At 42.3% G+C, this 15738-nt stretch overlaps 1 protein-coding gene across 11 annotated transcripts in view; it reads left to right on the top strand.

Moving 5' to 3' along the window:
- CASK (calcium/calmodulin dependent serine protein kinase) overlaps positions 1-15738 on the top strand; it is a 431912-nt gene that overhangs the window by 192701 nt on the left and 223473 nt on the right. For all 11 annotated transcript variants that reach the window (XM_075335532.1, XM_075335528.1, XM_075335526.1 and 8 more), the window contains 2 exons: positions 4182-4284; positions 12381-12556. In XM_075335532.1, coding sequence (XP_075191647.1) covers positions 4182-4284; positions 12381-12556 — 279 coding nt within the window. The remainder of the gene's footprint in view (positions 1-4181; positions 4285-12380; positions 12557-15738) is intronic.

Below are 15738 nucleotides of genomic sequence, written 5' to 3'. Positions count from 1 at the left end.
TGTAGGGGCTCCCAATAATGTGGGTCTCCCCAGCTGTGAGGCTGTGAGATGGTTATCAAAATTGGGAGGGACTGCACGTTGGGTTTTTTTTTTTTTTCTCTTCAAATTACTTATTTCATTTACTGTACGATATAGACCCGCCCACCGGTGGCTGTATTTGGTTGAAATGAAACAACTGTCACTCAGCATGGGGGCGTGTCTGCCTGCAACCAATCACCGCTACCGGTGAGCAGGGAAGGAGTGACTATGTTATGAGCCTAATGAGCGGCCGGCTCTGAAAGATGAAAGAGCTGCCGTGGCAGCAGTGTGACAGCCGACTGGTGATCGGTGAGTATGTAGCACTTGCTCCTACCCCTTTGCGCCCGATTCTGGTCCCCATATACTCTATATGTGGAGCAGTATCTGGCCAAATACCAGCCCTCCACTACCAGGGACAAAATGTAAAAAGAATTGACATGCTGCATCTTTGTGGGCACCACAAAAATGCAGCTAAAAAAAACTGCAATGTGCGGACAGCAAAAATGAAATCTCATAGACTTTGCTGGGTAAGGAAATTCATTCAGTTTTTAGAACAAAAACTCACCCAAAAAACGCGCAAAAACTCGGCAAAAGAACGCAGTGTGCACACATAGCTTTAGAGTCTGCCAGCTATGTTGACACGTTTTTTTTTTTTTGCTGTTTTTATTTCTGCAACCAAAACCTGGTCTCTTGGCAGTACAAAAAAAAGCCACAGCAAAAACGCAGGTGGTTTTTTTTTTGCGCTTTTAAGGATCTCAAAGTTCCGCTTTGCTTCCACCCTGCAAGCAAAGGGAATTGTGTACACATTTGGTAGGGTAGTGTGTGCCTTCACAGGTTGGTAGGGCCTTGTGTTCGTTCTTTCACAGGTTGGTAGGGCCTTGTGTTCGTTCTTTCACAGGTTGGTAGGGCCTTGTGTTCTTTCACAGGTTGGTAGGGCCTTGTGTTCTTTCACAGGTTGGTGGGGCCTTGTGTTCTTTCACAGGTTGGTAGGGCCTTGTGTTCATTCACAGGTTGGTAGGGCCTTGTGTTCATTCACAGGTTGGTAGGGCCTTGTGTTCATTCACAGGTTGGTAGGGCCTTGTGTTCTGTCACAGGTTGGTAGGGCATTGTGTTCATTCACAGGTTGGTAGGGCATTGTGTTCGCAGGTTGGTAGGGCATTGTGTTCGCAGGTTGGTAGGGCGTTGTGTTCATTCACAGGTTGGTAGGGCATTGTGTTCATTCGCAGGTTGGTAGGGCATGGTGTTCATTCACAGGTTGGTAGTGCCTTGTGTTCATGCACAGGTTGGTAGGGCCTTGTGTTCTTTCACAGGGTGGTAGGGCCTTGTGTTCGTTCTTTCACAGGGTGGTAGGGCCTTGTGTTCATTCGCAGGTTGGTAGGGCATTGTGTTCATTCGCAGGTTGGTAGGGCATTGTTTTCATTTGCAGGTTGGTAGGGCATTGTGTTCTTTCACAGGTTGGTAGGGCCTTGTGTTCATTCACAGGTTGGTAGGGCATTGTGTTCATTCACAGGTTGGTAGGGCCTTGTGTTCATTCACAGGTTGGTAGGGCATTGTGTTCATTCACAGGTTGGTAGGGCATTGTGTTCATTCACAGGTTGGTAGGGCCTTGTGTTCTTTCGCAGGTTGGTAGGGCCTTGTGTTCTTTCGCAGGTTGGTAGGGCCTTGTGTTCATTCACAGGTTGGTAGGGCCTTGTGTTCTTTCGCAGGTTGGTAGGGCCTTGTGTTCTTTCGCAGGTTGGTAGGGCATTGTGTTCTGTCACAGGTTGGTAGGGCCTTGTGTTCTGTCACAGGTTGGTAGGGCCTTGTGTTCTGTCACAGGTTGGTAGGGCCTTGTGTTCATTCACAGGTTGGTAGGGCCTTGTGTTCATTCACAGGTTGGTAGGGCCTTGTGTTCATTCACAGGTTGGTAGGGCCTTGTGTTCTTTCGCAGGTTGGTAGGGCATTGTGTTCTGTCACAGGTTGGTAGGGCCTTGTGTTCATTCACAGGTTGGTAGGGCCTTGTGTTCATTCACAGGTTGGTAGGGCCTTGTGTTCATTCACAGGTTGGTAGGGCCTTGTGTTCATTCACACATTTGTTCATTGTTTACTTTAACACATCACTAATTTAATTAACTGTACTTTGATTCAGGAAGACTTTTTATGGTTTTATACTTGTGTAAAATCACAAAAAGAAATGTTTCACATGCTTATTTATGTACCTGCGTTTTCTGGGGAGTTTTTGCTGTGTTTTTTTTTTACCAAAAATGCTACAAAAACTGATATTTTAGCACTTATTGCTTTCAATGAGTGAAAACAAAGCTATAAAAATGCTGAAAGAATTGACAAACTGTAGTTTTCAAAAATACAGCAATTTTCCAATTCATTCATGGAAAAAAAAAGCTGTGTGCATGAGACTTCTGAAATCTCATAGCTTTTGCTGGTACTGTAAAAAGCAGCTTTTTTTTTTTTTTAAAGCAGCTGAAGAATTATTAACCCCTTCACGACCTTTGTATATTTACGTCAAAGGTGGTGTCTCTGTCTTTGATACGGGCTTGCATGCCAAACCTGCATCTTTCCCGACACACTTTAAAATCTGGTGTGCACCAGTAAATACTCACTGTGCGCACATAGCCTTTAAAGTGTTTTTCAGTGAAAAGCCACAGCATTTGGTAGTCAATCATGCCTGGGCTTAATGGTACAACCATTGCATGGTGTCCGGGGATCAGCCGGCATGGGTCAGATATTAGGCTGTATTTTAAACGTCTTTTGTGTAAAGCATCAGTAACACACATGCGGTATATGGAGATGTTTCTAAACCTATTCTTGTCTACTATAAGGCTTTAGTGGCGGTTAAAGGGACCCCATCACGGCCAGAAATCCTATTTATCTGCGGATATTGGGGAAATCTGCGGATAAATAGCCTTACATACTGGTACTGGATTGTGACATTAGACCTCGCACATTACAAGGGTTTCATTTAATTCTCAATGATATATATTTTCAGTACATTCATCTGTAGCAGATAATTGTGCATTCAGTGGAACGTTTGCGCTGTCACCTATTTTAAAGGATGAAACCTATTTGCAGAAGTGGTTAAATAAATTGTGAAATGTAAAGTTCCTTGTTCTTGTGGGCGTCTTTATTTTATAAGCGATTTTATAGTTTTATTTCCTGCTGATTAGCAGATATAGGTTAATGAAGAGAAAAAAAAAATGGACCCCTCGTGGTGTGCTTGTCCAATTTACAGATGGGTGAAGGAGCTGACCACTATGGAGGGCACCAATCTACCTTGTGACTAGCGCATGCCCAAATGGACCATTGCCAAATCTCTGCCATGTATCGGCCCATACCTTTATAATTGGGACACTGCTGAGATGCTAAATCTGCTAGACCATTTTCTTGTAAGAATAGAAGATCTCCCGAGAAATGTACTGTTTTGTATGTTTGTGGTCATTCTGTGTAATCTGAGACCTGTATCTTTTTTCTTTGGCAAGTCTTCCCACTTTAGTATATCTTGTTTCCATGACAGACTTCTTTAATTTAGAGAATTAATGTGACACCAAGGAAAACCTCAAGGAGTTTATGTTGTCCTGTGTTTTGCGTGGGTTTCTTCTGGTTTCCTCCCACACGTCAGATATACTGATAGAAGTCCAAAGTGCTGATGTCTGTAAGCGCTGTGGAATAGGATTGCGCTATAGAAGCAAGTAAAATAAAGATTTACACAGACATTTGTGACCAGGCTTGCAGACATCCATATTCATTGTATGAAATAATTTCCCGTTGGCCACAAGTGACTGTTATAAATTAGGGGGGCACCGTCTTTTCAGGTCCTTGAGTAGGAAAGGTTGTGCCCCTTGACCTATAACAGTCAAATTTGTGCTCCTGTATACAAAAGGTTAGGGGGGCTTAAAATAGTGTTCATTGCTTACATTGAACCACACTCAAATGTAGCCAAGGGGGAAAGAAAATGTCGCACTCTTCTATTGTCGCTTGATCTCTACCAGACAGTGACATCGTGGTACGGTCTTCTGGAAAATTAGTGTCAGCCAGTTTGGTGCTAAAACGCATATGGCGCTGACGTCAGTGTTGATCAAGCGCTCTCATAACTTTTAGGTCCAAATGTATTATTTTAGTTTGGTGTTTTTTTTGTCTTGGTGATCCTTATTTTTTATTTTATTTTTTAGCCACACTGTGTACTCCTCGCTTCAAAAGAAAATTCTGCCCCTGTGAAGCTTGGGGGCTTTGGAGTTGCAATACAGTTGGGCGAGTCTGGCTTAGTAGCTGGAGGTAAGTTTCTCATTTCTTTAAATATTGGGCTAGGGGCGAGGGTTGTGCAGTTCTCCTAGTGATATGTAATTGGGGTTGTCTGTGATCACTTTGTGGGGTTCCAACACAGAGCACCCTCATGATTAATTGATATCTTGTCTGTCTGCAGCCATTGGCAAGCAATGTATGGAGTAGTACACCATAGGGCCGTATGTTTGTTTATTGTCCATGGCCTAGTAATGAATACTTACATACTATTGAAGTGTTGTGCTCTGCACCTTGCTTACATCTGGCCCTTGCTAGAGCAGATCTCAACTGATTGTGCGGATGTCAACTGTTTCCCAACAATCTCAGTAGCCCCATCGATAGGTAATCAATATCTTAGTCTTCTGGATAGAATCAGTTTAAAGGAGTATTCCCATCAGTTTAAAGGAGTATTCCCATCAGTTTAAAGGAGTATTCCCATCAGTTTAAAGGAGTATTCCCATCAGTTTAAAGGAGTATTCCCATCAGTTTAAAGGAGTATTCCCATCTCCAAGATCCTATCTCAATATGTAGTAGGTGTAGTAATATTATTAGCACATACCTCCAATTAGAAATGTAATTTAGTTCTCCTGATTCACTATGTCGCATACCTCATGTGCAGGGCCTTGCAGGACCTTAGGTATCCATGGTTACGACCACACATATAGTGACAATTAATTACTCGTAGTCGTAACCATGGATACCTAAGTTCCTGCAATGCCCTGCATATCAGATAAGCGACAAAGGGAATAAAAAGAACTATACTACATTTCTAATTGGACGTGTTTGCTAATATTTATTAATAATAAATAATATTCCTACTACATGGTGATATGGGAATACCCCTTTAAGTACTGAACAAGTGTTCTCACTAATTGAGACCCCGTTTTAATAACTAGAGCATCCACCTTCTGTTCATTACGCTAATCCTTTCTTGATCATGGTTATCTATTGAAAGAAGCAAGCCCTGTTTTCATGCAGTATTGATGGTGAATCAAAACCTTAACTCCTACATTGTCCACAAGCCTGGACATGGGGCTGCCAGGACAGAGTGTAAAATAGGGTCATTGGTGGAGCTTGTAACTGAAGTACTTCAGCAAAGTTATTTACAAATTACATCCAGAACTCACCTAAACACACATTTTTTTAAGTTAACAACCCCTGTAAGGTATTTTGTAACATTAATCAAATTTCCTAAACTGCAGTTTGTCAACAAGGTGCATTCTTTGTCGCTCCATGTAATGTTCGACTCACGTGCCATCATGCAATGAGGTACAATGGGGGGTCCGGGACCCATAGTTTAGTAATTTATGGGTTGTTAAGCGGGCTTTACACGCTACGATATATCTAACGAGATGTCAGCGGGGTCACGTTGTAAGTGACGCACATCCGGCATAGTTAGTGATATCGTAGCGTGTAACAGCTATGAACGAGCAGAAATACTTACCTTCTCGTTCATCGCTGACACATTGCTCATTTTCTAAAAATCGCACGTCCTGTTGTTCATTGTTCCCGAGGCAGCACACATCGCAACGTGTGACACCCCGGGGACGAACTGCAGCTTACCTGCGGCCGCCGGCAATGCTGAAGGCAGGAGGTGGGCGGGATGTTTACGTCCTGCTCATCTCTGCCCCTCCGCTTCTATTGGCCGGCCGCTGTTACGTCACTGTGACGCCGAACGTCCCTCCCCCTTCAGGAAGACTATGTGCGCCGCCCACATCGAGGTCGTTTGGCAGGTAAGTACGTGTGGCCGGGGGTTACAACATTGTGCGACACGGGCAACAAATTCCCCGTGCCGCACAAACGATGGGGGAGGGTGCGATCGCACGAGAAATTGTAACTTGTAAAGCAGGCTTTATTGATCTGACATTTATTGTCTACTATGTGAATTCGTAAGGCTGCTTTCACATCAGCGTTTTTTTGTCTATTTGTAAAAAACCGCAAATCGCATTTGACCGGATCCTGTGCATTCCAAGCGCACTGCATGCAACCGCAAGTCACCGGATGTTATTTTACTGGATCCTTCTACTTCTACTTTTTATGGCTGCTGCGATGGATGCAGCGGGACATAGAATTTAATCGTCCGGCGCTGGAGTCAGCTGAACTCCTGATCTCACAGCCCGCACACACTGCGATGGATGCAGGTTAACAGCAATCACTGGCTGCTGCCGATCACGTGTGACAATGTGCGGGCTATGTGGTCAGGGGTTCAGCTAAGTTCAGATGGGCTGACTCCAGTGTTGGCCGATTACTTGTTGTGTGTCCCACTGCATCCATAGCAGCTTGTGCGGGCTGTGGAATTCAGCTGAGTTCGTCACACTGGAGTCAGCTGATCTGAACGCAGTTGAACTCCAGCCCGCACACTCTGCGATGGATGAAGTGGGACACAGAACAAGTAATCGGCCGACACTGGAGTCAGCTGATTACTTGTTCTGCTGGCTATGAAGTCAGGAGTTCAGCTGAGTTCAGATTAGCTGACTCCAGTGCCATCCGAACTCAGCTGACCTCACAACCTGCACACGCTGCCATGGATGCAGCGGGAAACAGAACAAGTAATCGGCCGACACTGTAGTCAGGTGATCCGATTACTTGTTCTGCTGGCTGTGTGGTCGGGAGTAGGGATGATTGATCAGTAAAACCTTTGGGCGCTCGATGGGCGAAGCCCATGTCGTTTTTTGTTTGTTTTTTTTTAAATTCATTACAAAATAAAAAAAAAAAAACACACAAAAAATGTGTGGGCTCCCGCTGCCTTTTTGTAATTCTAAAGGTAACCCAAGAAGCTACTGGACGCTAACCCGCACTGCTAGGATGTTACATTCACTGGCAATGGAAATCCAGGGAAACCTTCCCCATACCCCCCCCCCCCACCACCACCCCCCCCGAAAAAAAAAAACTATAAAAAAAAAAATGTGGGCTTTGCCATATTTTTGTATTCTAGCCAGGTACAGCAGGGGTAGATACGGGCTTCCCCCAACCCGCAGCTGCCTATATGTACCTGGCTGGGAACCAAAAATCTAGGGAAGCCTTTTTTTTTTTTTGTTTTTTTTTTTAATTTCATAAATTTGGGTTTCGCCCAATTTTTGTGTTTTTGCCAGGTACAACTAGGCAGCTGGGGATTGGAATGCGCAGGTTGGCCAAAGCTTTCTGACTCACCCGCTGCTGCGAATTGCAGTCCACAGCCGTCCCAGATAATGGTGCTTTCATAGCAGCGCCATCTTCTGGCGCTGTATACAACTCTTCTGGCGGCCCTGTTGCCAGGTGGCACGCAGGGTAATAAGGGGTTAATACCAGCTTTGTTATACCCGCTGGTATAAAGCCTGAGATTCTTAATGTCAGGCCAAGTTTGACCCGGCCATTAAGAATCTCCAATAAAGGGTTAAAAGAAAGGACACCACACAGAGAAAAGTTCTTTATTAGAAATAAATACACAAACACACTTAGGGACTCCATATTTATTACACCCTCACCCCTCCACGATCCTGGTCTTGCGTCTTCTTTCTTCTCTCTTCTTCAACCTACGCAGCTCTACTATATCAGAAAGCACGGGGGAGGAACTACTTTCTGGGCATGCTCAGTACAGACAACAGGATCCTGCCTATCAGAATGCGGGGACTTCCGGTAGAGCAGGATCCGGCGCTCATTGAGCTGCATTGCAGGTACCGCTGCAATATCACAGATACAGTGATATGCCGTATTTTCTTCGAGGTCAAAAACACTACAAGTAGAGTTTCTGAAAAAAGATAAAATACAGCCAAACACCGGATCCAGTGTATGCTGCACACAACCGCCAGTGACCGAATCTTGCCGCAATTCTATTGCAAATGCATTGAAATGACAACGTATTTGTAAAGGATCTGGTTTTGCGGCAAAAAATCAATTCTTGCCGACGTGTGTGTGTGTGTGTGTGTGTGTATATGTGTATATATGTGTGTGTGTGTGTGTGTGTGTGTGTATGTATGTATGTATGTATGTATGTATGTATATATATATGTATATATGTATATATATATATATATATATATGTATATATGTATATATGTATGTATATATATATATATATATATATATATATATATATATATATATATATATATATATATATATATATATATATATATATATACATGTGTATATGTATATATATATATATAACAAAAAACGCTGATGTGAAAGCAGCCTAAAGAGCATCTGATATGGGTAAAAATATGTAATGTGTAAGGATTTGTGCATTTTATTGTATCTTTTTGAGATGTGGCTTTTAAATGAAAACTGCAATGCCTTCACTTACAAGCTAAACCATTCCCAATTTCCAGCTTTCACAACCTTTTGATTGCAAAAAACAAAACAAAACTGCTATTAATGCAAGTGTTTAGATGGAAGGCCCTACAAAAATGTCAGTGAATCTGTCGGTAGCATCAACCCTCCTGAGCCATCTGTATGGACATGTAGGTAATAGGAAGCTGAATACAATGATGCCTTGAGATCTGCGATCCAACGTCTTATTCCAGAGAAATCCCCATTCTCATAGTATGTAAATGACCTGTTAAGAACTATGGACAGGACACTGATCTCCATGTTATCAACCTCCGGAGCTTATTACGTAAGAGGGCGTTACTAGTCTGAGACATGAAACGGAGTACAGTGGAACGGAGCTTGGGCTCATTACAAACATGTTTACAGCTGCAGATCTCACAGCTCTGCTGTACTGCAACACTGCCTGCGAGCTAGAAGCTGACGCACTGAGAGGACAACTGCAGGTTTGCTTAAAGCTTCATTTAGACGACCATTTGTCTTTAATTTTTTAGACCACTTTTTTTCCCTAATCTTTTTTTTCTCAAACGTTAAAAAAAACAACCACCCTCTAATTTCCTATCTAGCAGTCTGTGAAAATCGAACAGCACTAGCAAGGTGTCAGAGCTGTCTTATTTTATTTTCTCACGGATCTGTACAACTGCATTGCTATTTTTTTTTTATGCAACCGTCAGATCAATATCTGATGCATCTTCATGGATCTGCGCAACTACTTGATGTGCCGAAAATCTCGGACAGGTGAATTGCCCCATTCACTATTAGAGAAAGAGACTATTGTGAGAGCTATCTGTAAAAATAAAACACCTAGAACACCTGTACGCAAAAAGATGACGTCTGAATGAGATCTTGTGCTGTACTGTCATATGCAGCTCTGCAGTGAAATCTAGGAAAAGTGTCGGCCATTACATGTCTGACACTGGTAACGCCCCCTTTCATTTAAAATAAGCTCTGGAGGCAGATTCTACAGGAGATCAATGTCTGGCCAGAGATCATAACCGCTTATATACATATATAATTAATAATAATAATTTATTCATTTCTATAGCGCTATTAATTCCATAGCACTTTACATACATTGGCAACACTGTCCCCATTGGGGCTCACAATAGAGTTCCTATCTGTATGTCTTTGGAGTGTGGGAGGAAACCGGAGTACCCGGAGGAAACTCACGCAAACACGGGGAGAACATACAAACTCCTTGCAGATAGTGTCCTTGGTAGGATTTGAACCCAGGACCCCAGCGCTGCAAGACTGCAGTGCTAACCACTGATGAACCATATATGAAATATGTGGATTTCTCTGGAATAAGAACTCTGATGACATAACAAAGGATCATTTTATTTAATTTCCTAAGACACAAGTGTGTCTCAATAAAGTTAATTTCAGTAATTCAGTACAAAGAGGGAAACGCATATATGGAGTCATTACACAGTGATCTATTCCAAGTGTTTATTTCTGTTAATGAGGATTATGGCTTATAGCCAATGAAAACCCAAAAGTCCTTATCTCAGAAAATTTGAATCATTGCCACAAAACACCGGCAAAGGCTTCCTCAGCATTTCAAATAGCCCCTTAGTCTGGTTCAGTAGGCTACACAATCATGGGGAAAGGTCCAAACAAAATTTCTCAAACTCATGCAAAACATAATAGCAATTGGTGTGTCAAGTAAGGCTAGACCCTTGCTCTGCACTGCTCTGAGTACAATAATTGATCAAGAGTATTGCGCGCAACATAGCATAATTTTATTGAACAAAAAGTGGATCGCAAACAGGACAGGTCAATAAAAACACTGTCATGAAGGGGAGTATGGCAGAATATGGGGTTAGTAAAGAGTAACGCACCCACATAAAATAAGTAGCACAGATAAAAAAAGGATAAGCGCAAAAGTGCAGGATCTCCCTCCCCGCAACAGCCTCCCTTCCCCTAGCGGAAACGTACCTTTTGGGTCTCCAGGTCCTCTAGGGGATAGCTATGGCTGATTGGAACTCTTCCTGTATACCATCCCACACTAGGTACTTTAGGTAATATACACATTCTACCTCATTAATTATTTATAGTCCTGTGTAGTGATGGGTTGTGTTCAGGTATTTTTTACCACCCTTTATAATACCCACTGTGCTCTAAGCACTTCTGCACTTGGCACTTTAGACTAAACTTTTCTAACATTTGTATCTCATTACTGTGCTTGAGGCAGGAGGAGTGGAGGATATTTACATTGATACATATCTATTTGACTGCACTTTTGCTGTTATCCTCTTTCATCTGTGCTACTTATTTTATGTGGGTGCGTTACTGTTTACTGATCCCATATTTTGTTATACTCCCCTTCATGCTTGCTTGTAATACACTGTGTTTTTATTTTTGTTCAATAAAATTATGTTGCACACAATACTCTTGTTCAGTTAGCAATCATGGGGGAAGACTGCTGACTTGACAGATGCCCAGAAGGCAGTCATTGACACACTCCAAGGAGTGTAAGCCACAAAAGGTCATTGCTAAAGAAGATTGCTGTTCAGTGTGCTGCATCCAAGCATATTAATGGAAGGTTGAGTGGAAGGAAAAAGTGTGGTAGAAAAGGTGCACAAGCAACCGGTATAACCGCAGCCTTGATAGGATATATACGTCTTAGGAGGGTTGATCCTATTGACAGATTTCATTTAAAAGCTTACTTTTTTGTAAGGTTTTTTTTTTTTTTTTTTCATCTATCTCTGCAGAAATTTTCTCCAGGATTAGACTGGGTCTGCTTTTTTTTTTTTTTTTTTTAAAATGAGTAACTTTAACTCTTCTCGACTTGTTTGCAGCTCTCCTGCAGTACCAGACACAGATTATGGACTGGTAGGGTGGTGTATCTGGCAAAGGGACAGGCTCTCGTAATGGCAAGACCAAGAAAGGACTGGTGGATTTAGGATTAGGAAGTAATGCTCTTAAGTTGGCTACTCTCCAGTTGAGGATCGGCAGTTTTTGATATATTGATATTTTTACGGCTAAAGTAACTGTTTTGTGTAAAAAAAAATTCATTTTTTCCTTCTACATTGCTTTGGTTACTGTGAAGCTCCTAAAGGGTTAATAAACTTCTTGGATGTGGTTTTGAGTAGACTAAAGGGTGCAGTATTTAGAATGGGGTCACTTTTGAGTATTTTCTGTTGCCTAGGTTTCTCAAATCACTCCAAATATGATGTGGTACCCAAAAAATTTTTTTTTTGTAAATTTTGTAGGAAAAATGAGAAATTGCTGATTAACTTTGAACCCTTCTAACTTCCTAACGAAAAAAAAAAAATTGTTTTGAAAGTTGCGCTGGAGTAAAGTAGACATGTGGGAAATGTTATTTAGTAACTATTTTGTGTGACGTAACGCTCAGATTTATGGGCATAAAAGTTAAAATTTTGAAAATTGCAAACTTTTCGCCAAATTTCTGAAATTTACACAACTAAACGCAAAAAATATCGGCCTAAATTTACCATTGACATGAAGTACAATATGTCACGAAAAAACAATGACAAAATCGCCAGGATCCGTTGAAGCGTTCCAGAGTTATAACCTGTCAAAGTGACACTGGTCAGAATTGCAAAAAATGGCCGGGTCTTTAAGGTGAAAACTAGCTGGGGGCTGAAGGGGTTAATGAGTCTAGTGGAATCAATTTTAGACTTCTGCTCTGTAACATTTATTTTGTAGTCCGCTCAGAATTCTGTAAATGTTCAGATTTACACAGATCATCTTTGTTTTTTTTGTTTTTTTTTAATGTAGCTCCAGTAATAAAACTTGTCTTGTTCTGCTTCCACTAGGTCGTGTAGGAACTCCGCACTTTATGGCTCCAGAGGTGGTGAAGAGAGAGCCTTATGGCAAACCTGTAGATGTCTGGGGATGTGGTGTAATTCTTTTTATCCTGTTAAGTGGCTGTTTGCCTTTTTATGGCACAAAGGAGAGATTGTTTGAGGGCATTATCAAAGGAAAATACAAGGTAGGTGACCCTGTCTTATTTCTATTAGGTGCTCACAACCAGAAAAAAAAGAACATTCTACATCTAACTTCTGTGGTTTGCATTGCATTTTTTAGTGTGGTTTGCACAGGTGAAACATATGGAAGCCCATACAAAATAGCACTAAAACTGCTTCCACACTAAAGCGGGCTTTACACGCTACAACATATCTAACAATGTGTCGGCGGGGTCACGTTGTAAGTCACGCACAACCGGCATCGATAGTGATATTGTAGTGTGTGAAACCTACTTGCGATTGAACAAAAAAAGTTGATCGCATACACGTCGTACAATTACTAAAAATTGAACGTCCGGTTGTTCAATGTTCCCGAGGCAGCACACATCGCAGTGTGTGACACCCTGGGAACGATGAATACATCTTACCTGTGTCCCTCCTGCAATGCGGAAGGAAGGAGGTGGGCGGGATGTTTATGTCCCGCTCATCTCCGCCCCTCCTCTTCTATTGGCCGGCTGCCATTTGACGTCGATGTGATACAGAACGTCCCTCCCACTCCAGGAAGAGTATGTTCGCCGCCCACATCGAGGTCGTATGGACGGATATGTGTGACGGGATTTAATAGTTTGTCCGACACGGGCAACAAATTGAACGTGCCGCACATACGATGGGGGCGTGTCATATCGCATACGAGATCGCATATGTAATTGTAACATGTAAAGCAGGCTTAACACTGCGTGTGCACATATCCATATAGCTGAGGCATGCCTAGGGTCCACCTGATTAAAATAAGTTTAATTTTTATTCTCCAACTTGTGGAAACATTGCCAGATAGGGTACAGAAACACAGAAAATGCTGCCACTTTTCCTAAGGGCTTGTTCACACAGTTTTTTTTCGTGTATATTTCAAAGGCATAAAACTCTGCGATTCACAATACCAGAAAAGTAAATGAGATTTCTGAATTCTCATGCTGCTTGTTTTTCAATTATGTGGTACGTTAATTATGTCAGCGTTTTTTCAGCATTTTTCACCTATTGAAATGCATAAGCAAAAAAATTGTACTCTACACAGCATTTTTCCCTCTTGTTTTTGGTCCAAATATCTGTTTCAAATGGTAAATGTATGCACATAGCCTAAGTGTTCATACACACTGTGCGCATGTCAGAAGCAATAAGGTCCACTCTGAAAACACTTGTGCGCAGTAATTTTCTTGCAATGTAGAGTTATATCCACATCGTGTGTATTTTTTGCCAATTTTCACCATATTTTTTTTCCTTTGCAATTCATATGTGAATTTCACAACCAAATCCACATACAGTGCTGACCAAAAGTATTGGCACCCCTGCAATTGTCAGATAATACTCAGTTTCTTCTTTAAAATGATTGCAATCACAAATTCTTTGGTATTATCTTCATTTATTTTGCTTGCAATGAAAAAACACAAAAGAGAATGAAACAAAAATCAAATGATTGATCATTTCACACAAAACTCCAAAAATGGGCCAGACAAAAGTATTGGCACCCTTAAGGTACCGTCACACATAGCGATGCTCCAGCGATCTAACCTGGCAGAGATCGCTGGAGCGTCGCTGGTGAGCTGTCAAACCGATCTCCACAGCAATCAGAGATCAGCCACCAGCGACCCGTGTAACGACGCTGTGCTTCGTAACCATAGTACACATCGGGTTACTAAACAAAGCGCTTCGCTTATAGTTACCCGATGTGTACCTTGGTTACGTGTGCAGGGAGCTGGCTTCAAGAAGCTGCGGACGCTGGTAACTAAGGTAAATATCGGGTAACCAAGCAAAGCCTTTGCTTGGTTAGAGGATATTTACCTTGGTTACCAGCGTCCGCAGAAGTCGGCTCCCTGCACATTCAGTTCGTTGCTCTCTCGCTGTCACACACAGCGATCTGTGCTTCACAGCGGGAGAGCAACGACCAAAAAATGGTCCAGGACATTCAGCAACAACCGGCGGCCTCACAGCAGGGGCCAGGTCGTTGCTGGATGTCACACACACAGCGACATCGCTAGCAAGGTTGCTGCTACGTCACAGAAAATGGCGACTTAGCAGCGACATCGCTGCCGTTGTGTGTGACATGACCATTAGCCTAATACTTGGTTGCACAACCTTTAGCCAAAATAACTGCGAACAACCGCTTCCCGTAACCATCAATGAGTTTCTTACAATGCTCTGCTGGAATTTTAGACCATTCTTCTTTGGCAAACTGCTCCGGGTCCCTGAGATGCGAAGGGTGCCTTCTCCAAACTGCCATTTTGAGATCTCTCCACAGGTGTTCTATGGGATTCAGGTCTGGACTCATTGCTGGCCACTTTAGTAGTCTCCAGTGCTTTCTATCAAACCATTTTCTAGTGCTTTCTGAAGTGTGTTTTGGGTCATTGTCCTGCTGGAAGACCCATGACCTCTCAGGGAGACCCAGCTTTCTCACACTCGGCCCTACATTATGCTGCAAAATTTGTTGGTAGTCTTCAGACTTCATAATGCCATGCGCACGGTCAAGCAGTCGGGTGCCAGAGGCAGCAAAGCAACACCAAAACATCAGGGAACCTCCGCTATGTTTGACTGTAGGGACCGTGTTCTTTTCTTTGAATGCCTCTTCTTCTTTTTTTTTTTTTTCCCCTGTAAACTCTGTTGATGGCTTTGCCCAAAAGCTCTACTTTTGTCTCATCTGATCAGGGAACATTCTTCCAAAACGTTTTAGGCTTTCTCAGGTAAGTTTTGGCAAACTCCAGCCTGGCTTTATGTCTCGGAGTAAGAAGTGGGGTCTTCCTGGGTATCCAACAAATACCGTTTCCTTCAATTTTGCTGGTGACATGCTGGAGAATTTCTGTGAAATGTACTGGGACCTTTGTGAATTTGTCTTTGCCATGGCTTTCATAAAGTTTTAACTCAATCCCAACTTTATATGTAGTGGAGGAAGAAAGATTTTTGTTGGAGCAACTAAAGGATTATGCTGAACATTGTCTCTACCTGGAGCAGAGATGTTTCTCTGTCCCCAATCATGACGAACATAATACTCTACTGTATTTCTACTGTCCCATAAACACAAGAAGCAACAATATTTTCTGAAACCTCCTTGCATTCCCATTAGCAGACCAATCACTTTCAAAATTGCACAGATATTCCATTGATGATGCTTATATTGTATAGCATCCAAAACAACTGACAGATTTTCATAACTTTCCTT

This window comes from Anomaloglossus baeobatrachus, chromosome 2 (genome assembly GCF_048569485.1).
Source record: "Anomaloglossus baeobatrachus isolate aAnoBae1 chromosome 2, aAnoBae1.hap1, whole genome shotgun sequence".
NCBI lineage: Eukaryota > Metazoa > Chordata > Amphibia > Anura > Aromobatidae > Anomaloglossus > Anomaloglossus baeobatrachus.
This window is presented reverse-complemented; position numbering and strand designations above follow the sequence as displayed.